A 22,425-nucleotide genomic window follows, 5' to 3' on the forward strand; every position below is an offset into this window, starting at 1 on the left:
TAAATATAATTTTAAAAGAGAGAGAGAGAACCAGAAATCGAGAGGGAAGAGGTTGATAGAGAGGGAGAAAGACAGAGACACCTGCAGCACTGCTTCACCACTTTCTTCACTTTGCCCCTGCATGCGGCTTGAACCCGGGTCCTTGATCATTATAACATGTGTGCTCAACCAGATACACCATCATTCAGCCCCCTAATTTTCTAGTTTTCATGTTGAGCTGAACCTTCCTTCATCTTAATCTTGTCTAGACTGATTAAAAATTTTAAGAGTTAGCTTAACTTCTATGTATTTCATACAAATCCTCCCTTTGCAGCCAGAATTAATATTTCAAATACTTCCACTCCTATAGATTTTTTGCACTGTCTTAAATTCTGTAAATGATTTTACATCAAGTAGATTAAACTTCATGTCTACCACTGTAAATCTCACAGCATTTACCAAGAGCTTTGTCTATATCACATGTTCAAAGGCTGTCTTGCCAGCTAAACAATGTTTCATCTATTTTAATCTGGTATTAGTTCTCACTACCTTTCAATGTACTTTTGAGAGATTTCTCTGTGTCTAAAGTTAAGTATGTCTAAAGCATACAGTATTGCATGTCTGTCTACAAATCTAAATGCAGTTTAACTTCTCAAGTTACTTTTGAAATTCTATCTCATTTTAAAACTTTCCTATCTGGTGCATTGTCTTGTAAGAAAAAGCTGCTAAGCAAAGGAACGTGACATACAAACTCTAAGAAATTCTCAAGCAGATTTCAAAGACACATGGGAATGTGTTACTCATAGCTAGGAATACAGCCATACAATCAGTTTGAGTAAAAACCCTAGAAAAAGTTGCAAAGGTGAGACTATTGTTCCTGCTGTAATTCTAAATTCACACTTGTGATAAAAAGAAGACTGAACAAAAATAGGTTTTGGGTTTTTTTTTTTAATTTATTTATTTATTCCCTTTTGTTGCCCTTTTTGTTTTTTATTGTTGTAGTTATTATTGATGTTGTTGGATAGGACGGAGAGAAATGGAGAGAGGAGAGGAAGACAGAGAAGGGGAGAGAAAGATAGACACCTGCAGACCTACTTCACTGCCTGTGAAGCGACTCCCCTGCAGGTGGGGAGCCAGGGGCTTGAACCAGGATCCTTATGCTGGTCCTTGAGCTTCGCGCCATGTGCGCTTAACCCACTGCGCTACCGCCCGACTCCCAAAAATAGTTTTAAGTACAGGAAAGTTTGAAAGTACTACACAAGGCTGGCGAAATCCAAGTTCCCCTTATTCTGCATTTGCTGCTTTTCCATTTGTGTAGCCTGGGTTTGAGCCTGGCCCTTCAAACACTGAAGGAAGCTTCAGTGCTATAATTTTTCATTTTCTCTGTGCCTCTCTACCAAGATAGGACTATACAAGGTGATGTGATGATATGAATATACTTACCGCCACTGATTTGCGTACCTAAAAATCATTAAAGTGGTAAATTCAAATTATAGCCTTTTGAATAGTTTATGTATAGTAAAGGATCAGTAAAGTTTATGGATATCAGTAAAGTTTACGGACAGTAAAGGATCAGTAAAGTTTATGGATATCAGTAAAGTTTATGGACAGTAAAGGATCAGTAAGGTTTATGGACCGTAAAGGATCAGTAAGGTTTATGGACCGTAAAGGATCAGTAAGGTTTATGGACAGTAAAGGATCATTAAGGTTTATGGACCGTAAAGGATCAGTAAGGTTTATGGACCGTAAAGGATCAGTAAGGTTTATGGACCGTAAAGGATCAGTAAGGTTTATGGACCGTAAAGGATCAGTAAGGTTTATGGACCGTAAAGGATCAGTAAGGTTTATGGACAGTAAAGGATCAGTAAGGTTTATGGACCGTAAAGGATCAGTAAGGTTTATGGACAGTAAAGGATCAGTAAGGTTTATGGACAGTAAAGGATCAGTAAGGTTTATGGACAGTAAAGGATCAGTAAGGTTTATGGACCGTAAAGGATCAGTAAGGTTTATGGACAGTAAAGGATCAGTAAGGTTTATGGACAGTAAAGGATCAGTAAGGTTTATGGACAGTAAAGGATCAGTAAGGTTTATGGACAGTAAAGGATCAGTAAGGTTTATGGACAGTAAAGGATCAGTAAGGTTTATGGACAGTAAAGGATCAGTAAGGTTTATGGACAGTAAAGGATCAGTAAAGTTTATGGACAGTAAAGGATCAGCCATTTGATCTGTCATAGTAACTGCTCAAATTAATTGGTAAAAAAACAAAATGTTAGCAAACCTATTTCTAAGACTTTGAGGGAATTATAGTGCCTATCATGAGGATGGGAAGGAGCCACACAGAACTTTGGTGTTAGGTATGCTATTTATAGTTTTATATAACACTGTTAAGTCACTAGTAAAGGAGTTCTGGGCCAGGTAGTGGAACAACCAATAAAAACAGGGCACAAGTAACCATGTGTGAGGATGCAGGTTCAAGTCCCTGGTCCCCACCTGCAGGGGGAAAGCTTCATGAAGAGTGGAGCTGTGCTGCAGCTCTCTCTTTTTTAACATTTTTAAAAAATTTTTTATCTATATTTATTTATTGGATAGAGACAGCTAGAAATTGAGAGGAAAGGGGAAGACAGAGAGGGAGAGAGACATCTGCAGCCTTGCTCCACCACTCATGAAGCTTTCCCACTACAGATGGGGACTGGAGACTCAAACCTTGGGTCCTTGAGCATTGTTACATGTGCGCTCAACCAGATGAGCCACTACCCAGCCCCTCGTGTCTCTTTCAGTCTTCCTTTCTCTCTCCCAGCCCCTCTCAACTTTTCTCTGTCTCTACCTCACTTTTGAAAATAGCCATCAGGAGTGGTGGACTCATTGTACAGACCTTGAGGTTCAGTAATAGCCCTGCTGGCAATAAAAATAAATAAATAATCGTAACATCTATCCTAGCTTTTCCCCCCTTCTCATCATCTTTTATTAACAGATAAAAGTTGTTCAAATGTCTAAAGATCCTTTGCTATTTATATTTACTGTCTTTCCCACTTGGTATTTCTCTTTTTAATTCTAATTGGATGTTTCATTTGCAAAACAACAGATCAGAAGTTATTTTAGTGGTTACAATATGCCAAATGTTATCGAAAAGTCTAATGAAGCTACATAACACATTCAAGGTCGTGAAGAGTAAAAATGAAGTCTCAAAACTCTGAGTTTTCATTCTGCTTAATGGATTTTGCTTCTATAGTCTGACTGAATACATTTAGCTTTTCTCTTTACCAGGAGCCATAATATATGCATGCATATCTCACAAGCACTTGGTAAAGTGTTTTTATTAGTTCTAAATAAATATAATAATGGTTAGCGTTTATGTAGTCATGTAATTGGAATCACTGCAAGCATTCTGACATCCATGTATCATGCCATACAGCATTTGTTATACAAAACACCACAAGGATAATACATTAAAATAATCCTTTATATTTTTTAACACATTGCCACTTACAAAAATTTTCTAGTATATAGGCTTTTAGAGCACCATCTTAAGGATGCCCATTTAGTCTGTAGTACATTTGAGCTCCTAAGTGCAGCTCTTGCTGACAGAACAGAAGATAAAAATCTTTAGAGTCATTTTATCACAGTTCTAAAATGGTTTAAAATAACTGTTCAAGGAAAGCGTTGCCAGTGTTGACAAGTGTAGTTCCTTTGAAAACTCCCCACAAGGAAAATCCAGGAGCAAAACATTGGAAGTTAATGCCTGGACATAGTAATAGTTTCAAACAAGCTATAATTATTGTCCACTTTTCTGAAGAACATTTGTATGATGGAGGGTAAAGTTCTAAAACATTTGGGACTTACGTTATCCAACTAGAAGACTCTGCTTGAATACTTATGATTATAGGGAATCTTATAGATACATATTGATGTATGTACAATTACACAAATATATAATTCAAACTGTGTACCATTTGGAGTAAAACAAACCTATAAGCACAGTAAAAAGTATCAGTAATTGTCGGGCATTGTGGGGAACTGAAAGGGGGAGAGAAGGTATGAGCTGCTGTAGCAAAGGGGATTTTTAGACATTGAAGCTACTGTGTAGGAGGCCAAAAAGATGAATACAAGACTAAAATCATAGGACTAACTAATACAGAGTGTTTCTATGTAAATTATGAACATTAGATGAGGGTAGTATATTAGCATTGGTTCACTGACTGTACCATGTAGCATAACCATGTAAGAATATAGCAATACAGGACATTGTGGGCATGTATGAGAAATGTCTGTACTTTCTATTTAATGTTTAAGACTTCTAAAATACAAAGTCTATTTCTTTTTCAATTAGAAAAATGAAAATGCTGGGCAGGGGAGACAGCATAATGATCATGCAAATCACGTTCCTGCCTGAGGCTTCAACATCCCAGATTCAGTCCCCAGAATGAACATGAACCAGAGATGAACAATGCTCTGGTCTCTATCTTTTTTCTCTTTCATTAAAATAAAATTAAATACTTTTTTTTTTGCTTCCAGAATTATTGCTGGGGCTCAGTGCCTGCACTAAGAATCCACTGCTCCTGGAAGCCATTTTTTTCCCTTTTGTTGCCCTTGTTTATCAGTGTTGTTGTTACTATTATTGTTGTTGTTGTTGGATAGGACAGAGAGAAATGGAGAGAGGAGGGGAACACAGGGAAGGGGAGAGCAAGATAGACACCTGCAGACCCGCTTCACCACCTGTGAAGTGACTCCCCCTGCAGGTGGGGAGCCAGGGGCTCAAACCTGGATTCTTCCATCGGTCTTTGCACTTTGCATCAGGTGCGCTTATCCCACTGCACTACTGCCCAGCCCCCAAAATAAAATACTTTTAAAAAAGAAAATGCTTAGGGTTTATAATGCAATGCTCTCTTAAAAGTTGTTTCTTCAGGCTGGGGGTTATGGTTCGACCTGTCAATGCCCATGTCCAGCAGAGAAGCAATTACGGAAGCCAGACCTTCTACCTTCTGCACGCCATAAAGCCATAAAGATCTTTGGTCCATACTCCCAGAGGGAAAAGGACTAGGGACTCTTCCAACGGAGGGGAGGATATATGGAAGATGGTGGTGGGAACTGTATGGAATTGTACCCTCTTGTCCCACAATTTTTTCAATTAATATTAAGTCACTAGTGAAAATTTTTAGAAGTTATTTATTTTGATTGTGTTTCTGCAATGAGTGATTTCAGGCCTGTTTTCAGGCCTTGAATTTGGGTCTTGCACATGGTAAGGCAGGTGCCCTAGTAGGTTAGCTATCTCTCTGGATCCATGTTTTGAAGTTTTAATCTGACAGGAGAGTGTTTCTTCTCTCAAAACAACATTCTCACCTCTCCACTGTGTGTGTGTGTGTGTGTGTGTGTGTATGAATATTTGCTTAAGCTACATTTTGTTTTTTTTGTAACGACCTCCAAACTTCTCTTTCTTTGTATTCTCCACATTCATAGCTATTCTTAAACCTGGCTACAAGGTTATAGCTATGGCATTATAATCAAAGCACCTATATTTTTAAAAATGTCTTTTCTATAAAAATTTTATTACTAAATGGTGGGAAATATAAGGAAGTTAGTTCAGTTTTTAAAGAATAAATTAAGGGGGAAGATGGTGGCATACCTGGTTGAGCACACGTTACAGTGCACAAGGACCCAGGTTTGAGCCCCGGTCCCTACCTATAGGGGAAAGTAAAGCAAGTGGTGACGCAGGGCTGGAGGTGTCTCTCTCTCTCTCTTTCTCTCTCTGTGTCTCTCTCTGTCTCTCTCTGTCTCTCTGTCTCTCTGTCTCTCTGTCTCTCTCTGTCTCTCTCTCTTTCTCTCTCTATTACCCCCTTCCTTCTCAATTTCTTTATGTCTCTATCCAACAAAAAAATAAAGATAAAAATTTTTTTAAAAGAATAGATTAGTGTGTAACTCAAAAGTATGAATTGAGCTGTTTTCTACGTGACTATCATGTATACAACTTTCCATCAATTAATTTATGGTTTTTAATATCAAAAGTTTAGATTTAAGGTATACAAAAAAGTTCTAAACTCCCACCTTCTGTACCCCCAAAACAAGTGTGATCCAGACCCCCAATGGAAGAGCAGTGATAGGAGGAAGAGGATAAGAGGGCTCTGAACTCCAGCGCCATCAGGACCTGCAGAGAGAGGAGGAAAAGGAGAGGGACGTTTGGATGTAGTGAGAGGATCATGAGTGGCTTGGAGGGGAAGAGAGGATGGGACCTTGAAGGAAAAGGGGACAGTCATGTACAAATGTGGACAGATGGTTATAGAGATGACGGTGAGCCCATGTCTGAACCCTTGGGAGAACCGTGGTGGTTCGCAGTGGAGAGACTGGGGATTCAGAACTCCGGTGGTGAGACTGGTGCAGAATATACTCCTGTTGACATGTAATTTTGTAAATCAATATTAAATCACTAATAATTTTTTAATGTTCTAAAATTGTACAAAGCATTTGAACAAGAAATTGGGTAGCGGTTCACCTAATAAATAGAATGCGCACATAACCATACTTGAAGACCTGGGTTTAGACTCTGATCTCACCTTCAGGAGGAAGCAGTGCTGCGATGATCTCTCCTTCTGTTTCAGTCTCCCTCTCTTGGTTGTTGTTGTTTTTCTAGTTGTCGTTTGCTTTTTTTTTTTTAGGGTGCCAGGACCAACAATCACCAGCTGCCCAATCCACAAAAAACATGCTTCTGAAATCTCTTGATGTCGATTCCACACGTAGAGCAAACGCGCTGCCCTACGTGTGTCACACACAACAGAAGCCCTTTTTGTAATTGTTGTTTGCTGTTACCACCAGGGTTATCACTGGGGTTCAGTGCCTGCAAGAAAAATCTGCCACTCTCTGTGGCAAAGTTTTCCTTTTCATGTTTGATAATAGAACAGAGAAAAGGGAGAGGGTAGGGGAGATAGAGAAGCTTCCCCTCTGCAGGTGGGAACTGGGGATTTGAACTCAGATCCTTTTGCATGGCTCTCTCTCTCTCTCTCTCAAAAATAAATAAATATTTAAAAACCTCTAGGAGCAGTGGGATCATGTAGGCACAGAACCCCAACAATAACCCTGTCAGCAATAAATAAATGCCTGAGTACCATACTACTAACATGGTTAGAAAATGAAATACCAGAACTCTATATCCCTTCTCCTCCCCTGATAGCTTTCCTAATTTTTATCCCTCTGGAAGAATGGACCCAAGGTCATTGTGGGATGCAGAAGGTGGAAGGTCTGGCTTCTGTAATTGCTTCTCTGCTGAACATGGGTGTTGACTGGTTGATCCATACTCCCAGTCTGCCTCTCTCTTTCCCTAGTAGGGTGGGTCTCTGGGGAAGTGGAGCTCCAGGACACATTGGTGGGGTTGTCTGTCCAGGGAAGTCTGGTCGGCATCCTGCTAGCATCTGGAACCTGGTGGCTGGAAAAAGAGTTAACATACAAAGCCAAACAAATTGTTGACCAATCATGGACCTAAAGGCTGGAATAGTGCAGATAAGGAGTTGGGGGCCCTCCATTTTGTAGATAACTAATATATGGCTATACTAGTTTTTTTTTCTTTTTTTTCTTTTTCTTTTTCCCCTGATCCTGAAATCTGATATGCAGATGAAGAGTTGTACCCCTCTTATCCTATGGTTTAGTCAAGGTTTCCTTTTTATAAATAAAAAATTTTTAAAAGAAAATGAAATACCAACTGGAATATGTATCCATCCAGTGGGCTACGGATGCACCCTTCATCTTAAACCTTTAAGTCAGCATATCCTATAGTATATGTCATTTAGAAAACTGTCCTACCCACAAAGGCACTTGGTGGCTGATGATAACAACAGTACTCTGTGGACTCCAAGTAACTATAGTTGCAATAGCTCTGAAGATTGGTTGGTGGTGCACCTGGCTAAATGGACACGTTACAGTGCACAAGGACCCAGGTTCAAGCCCCTCTTCTCACCTGTAGGAAGGAACAGTAAAACAAGGCTGCAAGTGTCTCTATCTCTCCCTCTCTATTTCCTCTTTGTCTCAATTTTTCTTATCTGTATCCAAAATAAATAAATAATTAAAAAATAATAATAGCTCCAAAAGGTATTATTTTCTTGATCAAACTTGAAAAAATGGAAAAATAATTTGTAAAACATTAATTTTTGCCTATCAATGAGAATACACATAAATATTTCCATTAGGTTTTGCTGAAAATCAAAGTTATCAAGGAATTAAGACAACTGCATAAATCAATTGAGGATGTATTCATCATCTTTAAAGATACACAAACCTGGAAGGAAAAGTGTGGAGTCTGTTTTGAAGTATTGAAGAGTCTAGGGCCATACCACCCTGAACATGCCCAATCTAGTCTGATCTCATAAGTACAGAAGAAGACAAAGTAATAAAAAAGTCAAAGAAAAATATATGCCTAAAAAAACATATTTTGCTGTTGTGTTGTAGGAAAAGTCATTGTTGGGTAGTATGCCAGCTCCCCCGGCTTCTGTCTCTAATCCTGCTTAACTAAGCACTGGTTTGATCCCACTCAAAGCTGGGGTCTATTTACATAAATCACTAACTGAGCACCACCCTCCCTCCAGGGCATTGGTGGTTCTGTGGTAGAATTCTCGCCTGCTCTGCCCCCTCTCCTTGTCACACCCTGATTTTCCACCATTCCCTTTTCACTCCACCCTCTCTATGTCACATCCTGTTTCCACCCTACTTGGCGAGTATAAATACATCTGCTCTTCTGATTAAACACACTTGGAAGTTGCTTTCCTGCTCCGAGAGTCCCAGAGAAGTTAGTGCGGCAAGAGTTCCTGATCCCTCTCCCACGCAGCAGCCTAGATCGGCTCCAGTTGAGTTCTCTCCAACCCAGAGAGCACTTGCTTGGGAAGAAGTACCCTCAGGCTATCCTGGCAAGTCATGACACGTTTTTTTTTTCTATGCAAAAATGCATCATGACTTTTCCAACAACCCAATATTTTTTTTCTGAAAATCAGAAGGGCAAATAAGTTTATCGATAACGATATAAATTGAAGCATAAGAAATCAAGAATAAAGGTTATGTTAATATTTAGCATAAAATATACATGTTTGAATATAAAATATTGGCCTATACTTTAGACACAACAAAGAAGTTACTAAAATGACCCTGTAATTTTTTTGTTGCTTTTTTATTTCATTTTTCTTATATTTGATAGGACAGAGAGAAATTCAGAGAGGAGGGGAAGATAGAGAAGGAGAGAGGAGGAGACCTGCAGGAGTACTTTATCACTTGTAAAGCTGCCCCTATGATGCCAACCTGACTCTACTGGACAGATGACCTCACAGACGTGCCCTGAAACCTCACCTCTCCAGAGCCCTGCCCCACTAGGGAAAGAAACAGGCTGCTAGGGGTAGACTGGTCAACACCCATGTCCAGAGGAGAAGCAATTACAGAAGTCAGGCCTTCCACCTTCTGCATCCCCATAATGATCCTGGGTCCATACTCCCAGGGGGATAAAGAACAGGAAAGCTCCCAATGAAAAGGAAGGGATACGGAACTCTGGTGGTGAGAAATGTGTGGAATTATACCTCTCTTATCCTGTGGTTTTGTTGGTCATTATTAAATCAATAAAAATAATAAAATAAAAATAAATAGATAAAAAAATAAATCTTTAAAACAAATAAAATGATCCTTATGTGCAAACTTACAGAGTAAACATAGAACTAATAAGAAACTTCTTTATAAGAAATGTAGTTTCCTTTTTATAAATAAATTAAAATTAAAAAAGAAATGTAAGCAATGTTTTAAAAGTACAAGAAATATAAAAAATTTATAAGGAATATAAGAAAACTTATAAGAAATTCTTATAAGAAATTTTATAAGAAATAAAATAAATTTTAAAAGTATAAGATACTTTTTTAGGGTGGAGGACATAGCATAAGGGTTATGCAAAACAGACTCTAAAGCCTGTGGCCCTGAGGTTCCAGGTTCAATCCCTCATATTAACATAAGCCAAAACTGAGCAATGCTCTGATAAAAGTAAATAAATAAATAATCAAAGTAATATAAAATAAAATTTAAAAGACCTCTAGGGACCCAGTGGTGTTGCAACTGTTTGAGCACACAGGGTACAATGCACAAGGAGCCAGGTTGGAGTCCCCAGTCCCCACCTGCAGAGGGAATGCTTTGCGAGTGGTGAAGCAGTGCTGTAGGTGTCTCTCTGTCTCTCTTCCTGTCTATCTCCTCCTACTCTCTCGATTTCTGGCTGGAGAAATTTAGGAAAAGGAGAGGTTCAGGTCATTATATAGTTCTTCCACATCCAAGTAAGAATTTTAACCTTTTTTCTGAGTGAAATGGAAGTCATTTGGAAGGGTTGTAAGCAGAGCTATGATGTGCTACAGTTTGTTTTAAGCAATTATTTAAGATGTGTTCAAATCAGACAGAAGGGTCGGGCGGTAGTGCAGCGGGTTAAGCGCACGTTTCGCAAAGCGCAAGGATGGCGTAAGGATCCCGGTTGGAGCCCCGGCTCCCCACCTGCAGGAAGGTCGTTTCACAGGCGGTGAAGCAAGTCTGCAGGTGTCTGTCTTACTCTCCCCTTCTCTGTCTTCCCCTCCTCTCTCAATTTCTCTCTGTTCTATCAAAAAAAAATGGCTTCCAGGAGCAGTGGATTCATAGTGCAGGCACTCAGCGATAATCCTGGAGGGAGAAGGGAAGGGAAGGGAAGGGAAGGGAAGGGAAGGGAAGGGAAGGGAAGGGAAGGGAAGGGAAGGGAAGGGAAGGGAAGGGAAGGGAAGGGAAGGGAAGGGAAGGGAAGGGAAGGGAAGGGAAGGGAAGGGAAGGGAAGGGAAGGGAAGGGAAGGGAAGGGAAGGGAAGGGAAGGGAAGGGAAGGGAAGGGAAGGGAAGGGAAGGGAAGGGAAGGGAAGGAACATTGTTTCAGGCAAAGTCACACTACCTAACTGAAAGGTAGGGTGGTATGCAGATTACCTTACTAGCAGCGATCCAAAAATTTTTTCAGATTGATAGATTTTTTCATTTTGGAGAAAAACTAAAATTGTGACTAGGATAGGTATTAGATCCTGGTGTGCTTTGGCATGAGTTCAGGGGTTTGTCTTGTTTCTTTAACTCCATGAAGACACAGAAATATAACAGTTATAATGGCACTTACTTCCTATCCTTTCCTTTTCTTTCCTATATAGTAAAGACAGCAGTGGAGTGGGGAGAGATAAATTGACCCCAGCACAAAAGTTTCCTTCAGTGAAGTGAGGGATGACCTAGAACCTGACCTTCAGTTTTCTAATTCCAGGGAGAAGAACTCACAGACTTGAGCAGAAGAAACAAGATGCTTTTATGGGTATGGCATGGGTACAGGCATAGTTGTTTTGATAGGAGATATTGGATAAAGAATACGTGAGTAAGGACACAAACACAATCAACCTTTCCAACTGGAAGGTGCAATCCTCCCCAAATGTATTATAAAGAAATCTCTACAAATTAAACAAGTAAGGAGGCAGTGGCATGGGAAAACCACTATCATCAGAACAGTTTGTGCTGGGAAGTTAGAATTAATAGTCACTCAGTTTAGAATAGGAAAGAACCCGCAACATGAGTGATTTGTCATTTATTATCTATAAAAAGTGATCTAAGAACAGAATTCAAGATTCAACACAATTACAGATAGTAATAGCATGGAAAATAACCAAGGTTTCTGAGCATAAATCTTGTGATGAGATTTGCCTTGTATAAAGAAGAAGAAAGCAAAAGTTCAACATAGTACTAGTCAAATAAAAAAAGAAGATGGTGACCTCTGTAGAAAAAAAGGCAAAATAAATATTTTACACACTCAAGAATTATATACATGAAGATAATACAACTCAGAATATGGAAAATTTTTCAAGAAAAAGTTAAACATAGAATAGTTATTATTTCTATTATGCATCAGAGCCATTATAAGCACCTAACACAGGTGGCCTGGCTGTGCCACCACGTTAGGTACACATACTACTAGAAACACATATCACATATTATCTTATTTAAACACACATCACACATTATCTTATTTAATCTTCACAATGGTCCCAAGAATATTATTTCCCCCTTTATAGAAGTAAAGACTTTCCGGGAGTCGGGCTGTAGCGCAGCGGGTTAAGCGCAGGTGGCGCTAAGCACAAGGACCCGCATAAGGGTCCTGGTTCAAGCCCTGGCTCCCCACCTGCAGGGGTGTCGCTTCACAAGCGGTGAAACAGGTCTGCAGGTGTCTGTCTTTCTCTCCCTCTCTCTGTCTTCCCCCTCCCCTCTCCATTTCTCTCTGTCCTATTCAACAACAATGACAACAATAATAATAACTACAACAATAAAAAACAACAAGGGCAACAAAAGGGAATAAATAAATAAAAATAAAAATAAATATTTAAAAAAAAAAAAAAAAAGAAGTAAAGACTTTCCAAGTTTATAATGTACTATGATTTCCAAAAGAAGCAGAGATTTTCATAGTGGTAGAACTTCATTCATTCTCTAACTAAAATAATATTTTCTAAGTACTTAAAAGGACATATTATATTTAAATGATATAACAATATATATTAAAAGATATATTGTTCTAGGGTCTTAGGACAAGCAAGGGAGGTATTGCTAGACAATTCAATAAGTTAATATAGAGGAAAATGGGACTGTCAGAGAGGAGAATGCCTTTACTCCAGTCTGGTTACGAATTTTGTGATCTTGAAAATTTTACCCATCTTCTTTGCAGGTTCATTTTTTTTTACTTGAAAAATAGTGAAAGTGAATTGGAACAACATCTTTGCTATTTTTATTAATCACAGATCCCTTTGCAAAATTTATAAAGACTACTAATCTCCACAAATTAATTATAAATACATTTTATGAAAAATAAGTTGATGTATTTTATAAAATCATTCAAAACATTCAACAGCTATACTGTGACTATGCCATACAAACAACTGAACACTGAAAAGATTTCAAGGTAATTAGACAATTCACAAAGAAACCCCCTTCATAATTCACAATAAAGTCTGACATACCCCCAAGCTAGAAGAAATTCCTTATCCAAGGAAAAAAAATTATAATACTGTAATTGTTTTTTAAATATCAAAACTCATTATCTTCTTCTAAGTCCTTGTGACATTTACTTCAAATAGGGATGAAGCTGTGTAAGCTTAGCTTTTCTTGATAAACCAACTCTGATCGGCCGGCTGCATGTCTTAAGAGGTAGGACTCTGGCAATTCCATGTGAAAAATTACTTCCTGAAAATAAAGACAATAAAAGTGCATGACACAGTAAAAATTACCCATGGCTTCTTAGCATGCAAAATCTGTACTAATTTCTAATCATGATATGAACATTGACTCAATCACTGTGTTGAGTGCTGGAAATACCTTATTTTACTTAGTCCTACCTGCGTTTTTAAAACACAGAGATCTCAGCACAACAAAAAGTAAGGAACTTACCCAACACAAAATAGCACCCAAGTAAATTCAGCATTCCCAGGCTGGCAGTTTAGTTGAACAACAAGCATCGGAAAACTACAGTGATTTTAAAGTGAACTTGGCATCATAGGACCTCAAAAGACGACCTCATCTTCCTACTAGAAACTAAACTTCTGGTTATATTGTTGACGACTCACCTGGGCTTCTCACAGAGATTGTCACTGCTGGGGCAAAACCATGTCACATAGCTATGTGAGGGTGTGACTCTAAAGCGTTCAGTTACTACACTGTCACTTTTCAAACCCGTTGGAAACATTTGATGGAGCTCTATCTACTACTGAGCCAGGCAGGCAGGCCTAGGTAGCAGCTCCTCTTCCTGCCAGAATGCAAAGACACCTGCAGCTTTCCAACAGCTTTCACTCAACACTGGAGGGTGGGGGGAGGACACACACATCCCATTCAGAAGTACCCGGTTTGAAAGAATTAGCTTGCCCTCAGCACAGCAGCACAGCATAATTTTAAATATCGCTATCTTAAAAGTGGCGAAGAGGGCCTGGGTGGTGGCGCACCCAGTTAAGTGCACCATCACCATGCACAAGCAAGGACCCAGGTTCGACCCCCAGCTCCCCACCTGCGAAGGGAACTCTTCATGAATGGTGAAGCATGGGCAGATGTCTGTTTTTCTCTCCTTCTCTCTTTCCCCCCCTTCCCTCTCAATTTCTCTCCGTCCAGTCAAATGAAAATAGAAAGGGGAAAAAAATGGGTTAGGGGTTGGGATAGCTGCCGGGAGCAGTAGATTCAGAGGTCACCGCAAGTACCTACTATGGCAGTTTCTGATCAAATGGATATTTGTTCATTTGGAAAACAGATCTCTGGGGCCGGGTGGTGACGCATCTGGTTGAGCGCACAAGTTATGGTGTGCAAGGACCCGGATTCAAGCCCTTGATCCCCACCACTGGGGGAAAGCTTTGCAAGTGATGAAGCAAGGCTACAGGTGTCTCTCTGTCTCTCTCCCTCTCTATCTCCCCCTTTCCTCTCAATTTCTGGCTGTGTCTATCCAATAAATAAGTAAAGATATAATAAGAAAATTTAAAGATGATAATGTTTTATAATTCTTCAAAAAAAAGGTGAAACAGTTCTTTAATTTCAATCCCAGCCTTACCTCACATGCATAATATTACAATACTAATTAGTGTATCTTTCATCCGTAAATCACTAAAGTTTGCAACAAAACCATTAAATCTTACATTTGTTTATTAACTATCAAATCTGTCATTTGTTTAATGACAACTTCAGTATATTTTCCTCATGCTAAAAAGACAAGAATTCAATAGTCATCTTTGAAGACATTATAGAAAATAACCAAAAATCTTACCTCCTTTCAGCACATAATTGAAGTTCTCTTCATTAAGCTCATCAGCATAATAGGCAGGGCCTTTAGGTAAAGGTTTTTCACCATCTGAAAATAAAGACCAGTTAGGTATTTGTCAAAAGTAAACTTTATATAATAAGTTAATACTATCTTTTTTTTTTTCAAAAATAGCTCCTCCCATTGGATCCCAACATTTATATAAATGAAGCACACCCTTCAACAGTCTATTTTTTAAAAAAATAATTTAACGTGTTATCTTCAACTTCAATATTCAGTATTATTCAGTGTTTGAACTGTCCTGTGTGGAGAAAATGATGTGCTTTCATTAACATTGCTTTCACTGTCTCTTTTTTTATCAAGATTCTATAATTGATCTATGTTGGAATGTAAATAATGTATAAAAACTAATTTCATACCTTCCTTGGTAGAATAAAGTAACTCTCCTTCTGATATTCTTGTGGAGTGAGATTTATTAGGAACATCCTGTTCTACATTTTGGGGTACCGTTGATTCCCATTTAAATAGACTTTGATGCTTTCTGGGTCTATTAAGACTTGCTATAGAATCGCAGTGCAGAGAAGATGCACAGACTTGGTTGACAGGACCCACTTTCAAATCACTTTCAGTCTTCCTTTGGACCTCCTCAGCATCGCTGTTTTCCCCAGCATAATTTTCTTGTCCCTTGATTGTTTCCACAGTGTCTAGAATTTCATTTTCCCTGCTGATTTCATGAAACATATGAAGTTCCTCAAGTACTAAATCAAATTGACTCTTCATCTCAAAATCTTTGCCCATTGTCAGAGCTTCTGTTGATAAACACTTGGCAGTTAAGTCCTGAAAACATTCTTTGTTGGCTACACTCAAGTCAGTTTCAAACTGATGATTAACACTTTCTGTAGAGTCATTCTTTGGATGAAAATGCTTTGAATTAGCTAAATCACTTTCTTGCAAAATGCTCTGGTGTTCATTTTTCTCAGCTATGCTATTTTGATTAACATATTTATTCATTTCTTCCACATGTCCTTTCTTTCTCATGAATGAAGCTGGTTGTACAGACAACAGGCAAGCCACCGGATACAAGTTATTTTTCTCTTCCTTTCCTAGCTGAACATCCTTATGAACATTGCAACTGTTGGTTAGATTTTGTTCCCTGGCTTTTGTTTCCTCCTTCAAAATCAAGTCGTGTTCTTCTTCAATTTCACTTATCAAGTTCCTGAAATTTAGTCCCTGAGTTATGGAGGTGGAAGTTGTATGTTCCCTATGTTTTGTGGTATGGCTTCTCAGTATGGCCTGTTGCCTAGTATTGAAGTGATCAAATAGGCCCTGGAAATTGAAGCTTCTGATCTTATCATGCTCCCCTTTTCTTCTAGTGTCTACATCTTGGGTGTACATTTTTATCTCGTGTACTTTTTCATTGCTATGTCTATAGTTGCTCTGTATTAACTGAGAACCAGGCTTTACATATGTTTTGGCCATACTGAGGCTGTAGTGTGTCCCATTTTCCATAATAGCAACTTTTTCAGGACAACTATTATTCTTGTAACTAACTTTTTCTGTCAAAGAAATTTCATCTCTGTCATCAAATTCCTTTGAAAGAGAAATTTTGTCATATGTTTCCAGACTTGGAAGATAATCTTGCATTGCCATGTTAAAGAAGCTGAGGTTTCCTTTCTCAGGCTCACTAAGAACCTGCTCATTTTTAAGCAGACTTGTTTCCTCTAAGGTAAGCCTCATGGTACCTAATGGTTTTGAAAATATGAACGTTTTTACTAGATGTACAGTACAGTTTTCTCCTATATTTTTCGAGTAGTTTAAACACACTGTCCATTCAAAAATGGATCTCTCTTCCAACTTAGAATTATTTATAACACATGTTAACGAGTCAAAGTCATTGAGCAAATAAGCTCTGTTTGTCTTCAATATGCTGCTTGAAAGTCCTGAAACCATGGTTTGTAAACACATGCTTGGAAAATCATTCTTTCTATGGACATCCATACTCTTCTGCTCTTCGTTTAAGATCATTCTGATGTTCTGTTTACTTTGAACATCACTTTGTTCCTCACATATCAAAATCGCACACCAGGTCACAGTCTGATTGTTTGGGTTTCCTGAAACAACACTTCTAGAGCCATGAAAACAGTCCATAAGGAAACTTTCCAAGTGGCTGCCTACAGGAAAGTCTTTTTGTGCTTCCTGAACTCTCCAGGGTAGCACACAGCGACTGTTTTCTTCTCTCCCTGTAAACCAAAAAGCAACCATGAAAGCCTTGGGGCTACCCAGAGTTTCTATCACCAGAGAGGCGGAGTGTGCTTTGCATCGACCCACGGCTCTTGCAACCTCATCATCTCCCTCTCTGAAAAGATGGATTCCCAAGAAGGGTGGCAAAGTCCATCTGTCCCTGGTGTGTTTCACATGTCTGTGTGTCACGCTGAGGCCCCGGGAAACCCAGCTGCTGTCCCTCGCTTTCCCTGGACTGCGGAGCTGTGCACTCAGGGCGCCTGTTCTTCCCGCCCTGAGGGTGCTGCCTGACTGGGGCTTCCTGCAAATACCCTCAGCAGCCATGGCCACTGGGACACCCGCACTGAGGGAGCTGCCTGACTGGGGCTTCCTGCAAATACCCTCAGCAGCCATGGCCACTGGGACACCCGCACTGAGGGAGCTGCGTGACTCTGACTGGGGCTTCCTGCAAATACCCTCAGCAGCCATGGCCACTGGGACACCCGCACTGAGGGAGCTGCCTGACTGGGGCTTCCTGCAAATACCCTCAGCAGCCATGGCCACTGGGACACCCGCACTGAGGGAGCTGCGTGACTCTGACTGGGGCTTCCTGCAAATACCCTCAGCAGCCATGGCCACTGGGACACCCGCACTGAGGGAGCTGCCTGACTGGGGCTTCCTGCAAATACCCTCAGCAGCCATGGCCACTGGGACACCCGCACTGAGGGAGCTGCGTGACTCTGACTGGGGCTTCCCATCAGCACCCGCGGCAGCCATGACCACTGGACCACCTGCACTGAGGGAGCTGCCTGACTGGGGGTTCCTGCAAATACCCGCGGCCGCCGTGACCACTGGGCCACCCGCACTGAGGGAGCTGCCTGACTGGGGCTTCCTGCAAATACCCTCAGCAGCCATGGCCACTGGACCACCTGCACTGAGGGTGCTGCCTGACTGGGGCTTCCCGTCAGCACCCGCGGCCGCCGTGACCACTGGGCCACCCTCAGCCGGCAGCCCGGGGCGAGTGCTCCCCTCAGGGCCGCCTCGTCTGGGTCTCTTCGGGGGAGGCGCCGCGGGCACGTGCTCCGCGCCGTCGCGGGCGGGCGCCTCAGGGACACGCGGGCTCTTCCTCTCGCGAGAGGCGGGGCGTGGCTCCCCGAGAAGGCGCGAGTCCAAGCGCGGCTTTTCTCTCAGATTTGGGTCTCCGCCTCTGGCGGCGGGAGAAGCCGGAGCCGGCGGGTCGCTGGGCTCCTGCTGGCCGCGCGCGGGGCGTCCCGGGTCACAGCTCGGCCGCCCGCCGGCCCGCGTCTGCGGACGACCGAACAGGGCCTCCGCCGACAGCAGGAGCAGCGGCCTGAAGGGCGGCGGCCAGTCCCAGGCTTTCTCCCCCTCCGACAGGCGGGGCACCACGGGCAGCCGCCAGCGCGCCTCACGGCTGTCCTCCAGGCAGAGCCGCTTCCCACCGGGCGGCGGCGGGCCTTCGGGGTCTTCGGGGGCAGAGGAAGGGAAAGCGAGCGGCCGGGACGCAGCCCCAGGCTGCCTGAGGGGCGACACCGACATGACCGCGCAGGGGGTAGACTGTCGGTCTGACGTGCCCGCGCGGAGCTCTGGTCTTTTAAAGCCCCGCCAAGCTGCTGGCCACGCCCCGGGTCCCTGACCACGCCCCCGACACGCCCCTCAACGCCGACTCAGGCCTCGCTTTCATGGGTGGCCACACCCCGGACACGCCCCGCCCGCCCATCACCATAAGCCCCGCCCCTTCACACCCCTAGGCAGGCATCCAATCCAGGGCTGCTGTCTGACCTGGGTCAGCATCAACTTGTTTCTAAAAAATTCAGACGTGACCGGAAGCGTCTTTATTTTTTCAGTCTGAAACTATGCAAATACGTGTTTTCCTCAGAGGCGGCTTCCTGGGAAGGCTGTTGGGCCACACGGCCTGAGGGAGGCGGCGGGGCCCCTGGGCTACGCCCAGCTGCATCCGGACGGACAGAGAGATGGAGGGACAGCTGCGGGTGTGATTGACATGGAAGAGAGGGCAGCAACGTGGGGAAATGTGGGAAAGGGATGATGGATGGGTGGATGGATGGATAGGTAGGTAGGTAGATAGACAGACAGACAGACAGACTGACAGACAGGATAGATGGATGATAGGTGGATGGATGGGTGGATGGATGATAGATGGATAGATGGATGGATGGATAGATGATAGATGGATAATGGATTGATAGATGATAGATAGATAGATAGACAGATAGATAGAATAGATGGATAGATAGATTGGATGGATATATAGATAGGTAGGTAGGTAAGTAGATAGATAGATAGATAGATAGATAGATAGATAGATAGATAGATAGATAGACAGGATAGATGGATGATAAGTGGATGGGTGGATAGATAGATGGATTGATGGATAATGGATGGATGGATAGATGATAGATGGATAATGGATGGATAGATGATAGATAGATGAATAGATAGGATAGATGGATGATAGGTGGATGGATGGATAGATGATAGATGGATAGTGGATGGATAGATAGATGATAGATAATAGATAGATAGGATAGATGCATGATAGGTGGATGGATAGATGGATGGGTAGATAGGATAGATGGATGGATGGGTGGATGGATGAATGGATGGATGGATAGACAGATGATGAAGAAGATGGATTGGATGGGTGGATGTATGGATAGATGATAGATAGATAGATAGATAGATAGATAGATAGATAGACAGACACTTGTAGAACTAATAGTCAACCCATATCTGTGACCTTGGGAGAACTATTGCAGTTCCCAATGGAGAGAATGGGGACACAGAACTCTGGTGGTGGGAGCGGTGTGGAATTTTACCCCTGTTATATTGTAATTTTGTAAATCAATATTAAGTCACTAATAAAGAAAAAGGGTGTGGCTGTGTGAGCCTGCAGACCACCTCTCTCTGTCTGCTAGTACTTTCATCCCAGAGACAGTGAAACCCAAATTCCTGTTCACTAGTGGGGTGTGTGGAGGCTGGGACTGGGGTGGGAGATAGTTAGCAATCTAAGGATGACAGTGAGAGCAAGTGGACCTTGTTATCCAGTCAGCACTTGCCAGGCTAGCGTGGGGGTGCCTCTTCCAGGCCCGAACTCTCTGGGTTGGAGAAAGCATTACGGGAGCCAGCCTGGGCTGCTACTCACTCAGCAAGGCAAGGGAGATAACTCAGGAACCAAACACGTGGCATGAAGCAATGCAATATCTTTATTGATCCTCTGAGAGAGCCAAGGCTTTTAAAAGGCAGACCTGGAAGTGGCAAGTCGGAAACGGAAATGGCTAGGAAAGGGGCGGAGAAAGGCAAAAGGGGCTGGGGAGGTAGGAACTTCCTTAGCAACTGTTGCGAGGGTTTTAACTGGTAAGATTAATAATACCCTGCAGGCAGGGAGGGTCTTGAGGGTAGAAAGAAGATATATCAAAGGAATGGAATGGGTGGGGATCTTTTAGGCAAAACAATGATTATGTACATAGGCTATAGTATCAGGAAAGCAGGGTGCTTTGTGAAGCTCCTCACAATTTCCTGACAAGCACTCATCTTCACTTGAGAACTATAGGAAAGAACAGTTTTCCTAGGAGCCATGGGATTTTCTCCCTGAATATTGTGGATAAGATGACATAAGGATAAGCATCTTGTATTTCATGATTCTAGGGATTCACTGAAAACACATAAAAAATGATGCAGTTCTGGCTCATGCTAATAATAAATGTTATCCATGCCATGCTTTCTTTTTCTTCTCTGGAGAATAATCTATGATTTTCAGTCAGTTCAAATATGTGAGTGTGTGTGTGTGTGTGTGTGTGTGTGTGTGTGTGTGTGTGTGTGTGAGAGAGAGAGAGAGAGAGAAAGAGAGAATATCCCATGACCATAAAAACAAAAATGATTTTCAAAATGTTTACTATTACTCTACACAGGTTCACTATGCAACACTGCAGTGAGTACTCAGTCATCACCAATCTCAACCCCTTTGCTGACTATTTCAAAGTTGGCAAGTTTTGTTACTTGGTAGAAATGACCAGTAAATGAACAATAATGCACAGCCACATCCAATTTCAGAACCCATGGCAGCACCATGGAACTATAAAATCTTTCTGCTTTAGGTATTCATCAGAGTCCTGTTATCTAAATAGATCATGCAATTCCACCTCTGGGCATTTGCAGTTACTTTCTTTGGTAAATTCTTCCAGAGAGAAGCTTATTTGCTTTTGTGGAAAACTTTGCTGCATAAGCACTTCATCAACACTATAAACAAGAATATGTCAGTGGTTCAGATTTTATACATCAGTGAGTTCTCAAAGTACTACTTCCTCATACCCTAAATTCCATCACTCTTTTTAATCCTAGATTTTCCTACATTTCTACTTTCTATTCTAATGCAACCTGTTCCTACCACAGTGATCATAAAATAAGAACTGACCTGAATAGTTAAGGTCTTATAATTAATAATTGGTGCATTGTCATACATATCTATGAAGTCAGTGTCATTGCTTTGTGATTTCTATTGACCTTTACTTTAGCTTGGTGCTTGTTTTTTCCATTTTGTTCATTTGCCCCAAAACACACTTTTTTATAGATAGAGAGAAATTAAGAGGAGTGGGGGAGATAGAGATGGAGAGGAAGAGAGACACCTGCAGCCCTACTTCAACACTTGTGAAGCTTTTCCCCTACAGGTGAGGACCAGGGGTTGAACCTGAGACCTTGTGCAGTGTAATGTTTGGGCTTAACCAGGTGCACCACCACCTGGCCCCCAAAACACACTTTTTTAAAGCATCTATTATACTATTATTTAACAAACATGCATTGTTCAAGTTTTAAAATTTAATTGTAGTACTGAAGTGTCCACTTTAATTCAACAATTAGTTGAGAACTATGTCTAGACATAAACTGTATAGAAATGTATGTTTTTTTTTTATCTTGAAGACACTTATAGCAATGAAGATAGAAAAAGGAGTTTCTTCTTATAACTATATAAATATAACATTAATGACCACTGTTATTCCAATCAATGCCATGGGAAATGTACTTTTTTATATCTTGAAAATAAATTAATTATGATAAAGATGCAAAAAAGTTTTTATCTTCATTATGATCCAAAATAATGAATGAGATTTTATCAGATTTACTTACTTCAAGCCTATTTCAAATGACTTTTTTATAAAGTCTCCTTTGCTAGTAGTAAACTGAGCTTGACAGCACTTACTTCCCTCTAGCATCGTATCTGATTACACAGTTCAAATCTCAATGAATGAAAGAATGAATTCATGAGGCAAATCCTGTATGGAAATATGACACACACACCTCTTAAGAGCTAAGTCAGAATTTTACTCATTGGATGGTGAAACTTCCATGTTCTTAGCAGGGGATGCTAATCCTAGCAATTAGGTCCAAGCTGAAATCTTTCTAACTGTATGTATGTATTTATTGACTT

At 41.2% G+C, this 22,425-nt stretch overlaps 1 protein-coding gene and 1 non-coding gene across 2 annotated transcripts; both read right to left on the reverse strand.

Moving 5' to 3' along the window:
* Positions 1-6,623: 6,623 nt before the first annotated feature.
* LOC132537959 (U11 spliceosomal RNA) lies at positions 6,624-6,756 on the reverse strand. The gene has a single exon (XR_009549360.1). It is a non-coding gene; the product is annotated as a U11 spliceosomal RNA (small nuclear RNA).
* A 4,777-nt stretch (positions 6,757-11,533) lies between these two features.
* On the reverse strand, positions 11,534-18,552 carry RAD51AP2 (RAD51 associated protein 2). Its single transcript, XM_060186584.1, has 4 exons — positions 17,894-18,552; positions 15,164-17,755; positions 14,751-14,834; positions 11,534-13,192 (listed from the first exon to the last, which is right to left on the reverse strand). Exons 1-4 carry the CDS (start codon positions 18,519-18,521, stop codon positions 13,074-13,076), a joined length of 3,423 nt encoding a protein of 1,140 aa, XP_060042567.1. The 5' UTR covers positions 18,522-18,552; the 3' UTR covers positions 11,534-13,073.
* Between the last annotated feature and the right edge of the window lie 3,873 nt (positions 18,553-22,425).

This window comes from Erinaceus europaeus, chromosome 3, assembly GCF_950295315.1.
Source record: "Erinaceus europaeus chromosome 3, mEriEur2.1, whole genome shotgun sequence".
In the NCBI taxonomy this organism is placed as follows: domain Eukaryota; kingdom Metazoa; phylum Chordata; class Mammalia; order Eulipotyphla; family Erinaceidae; genus Erinaceus; species Erinaceus europaeus.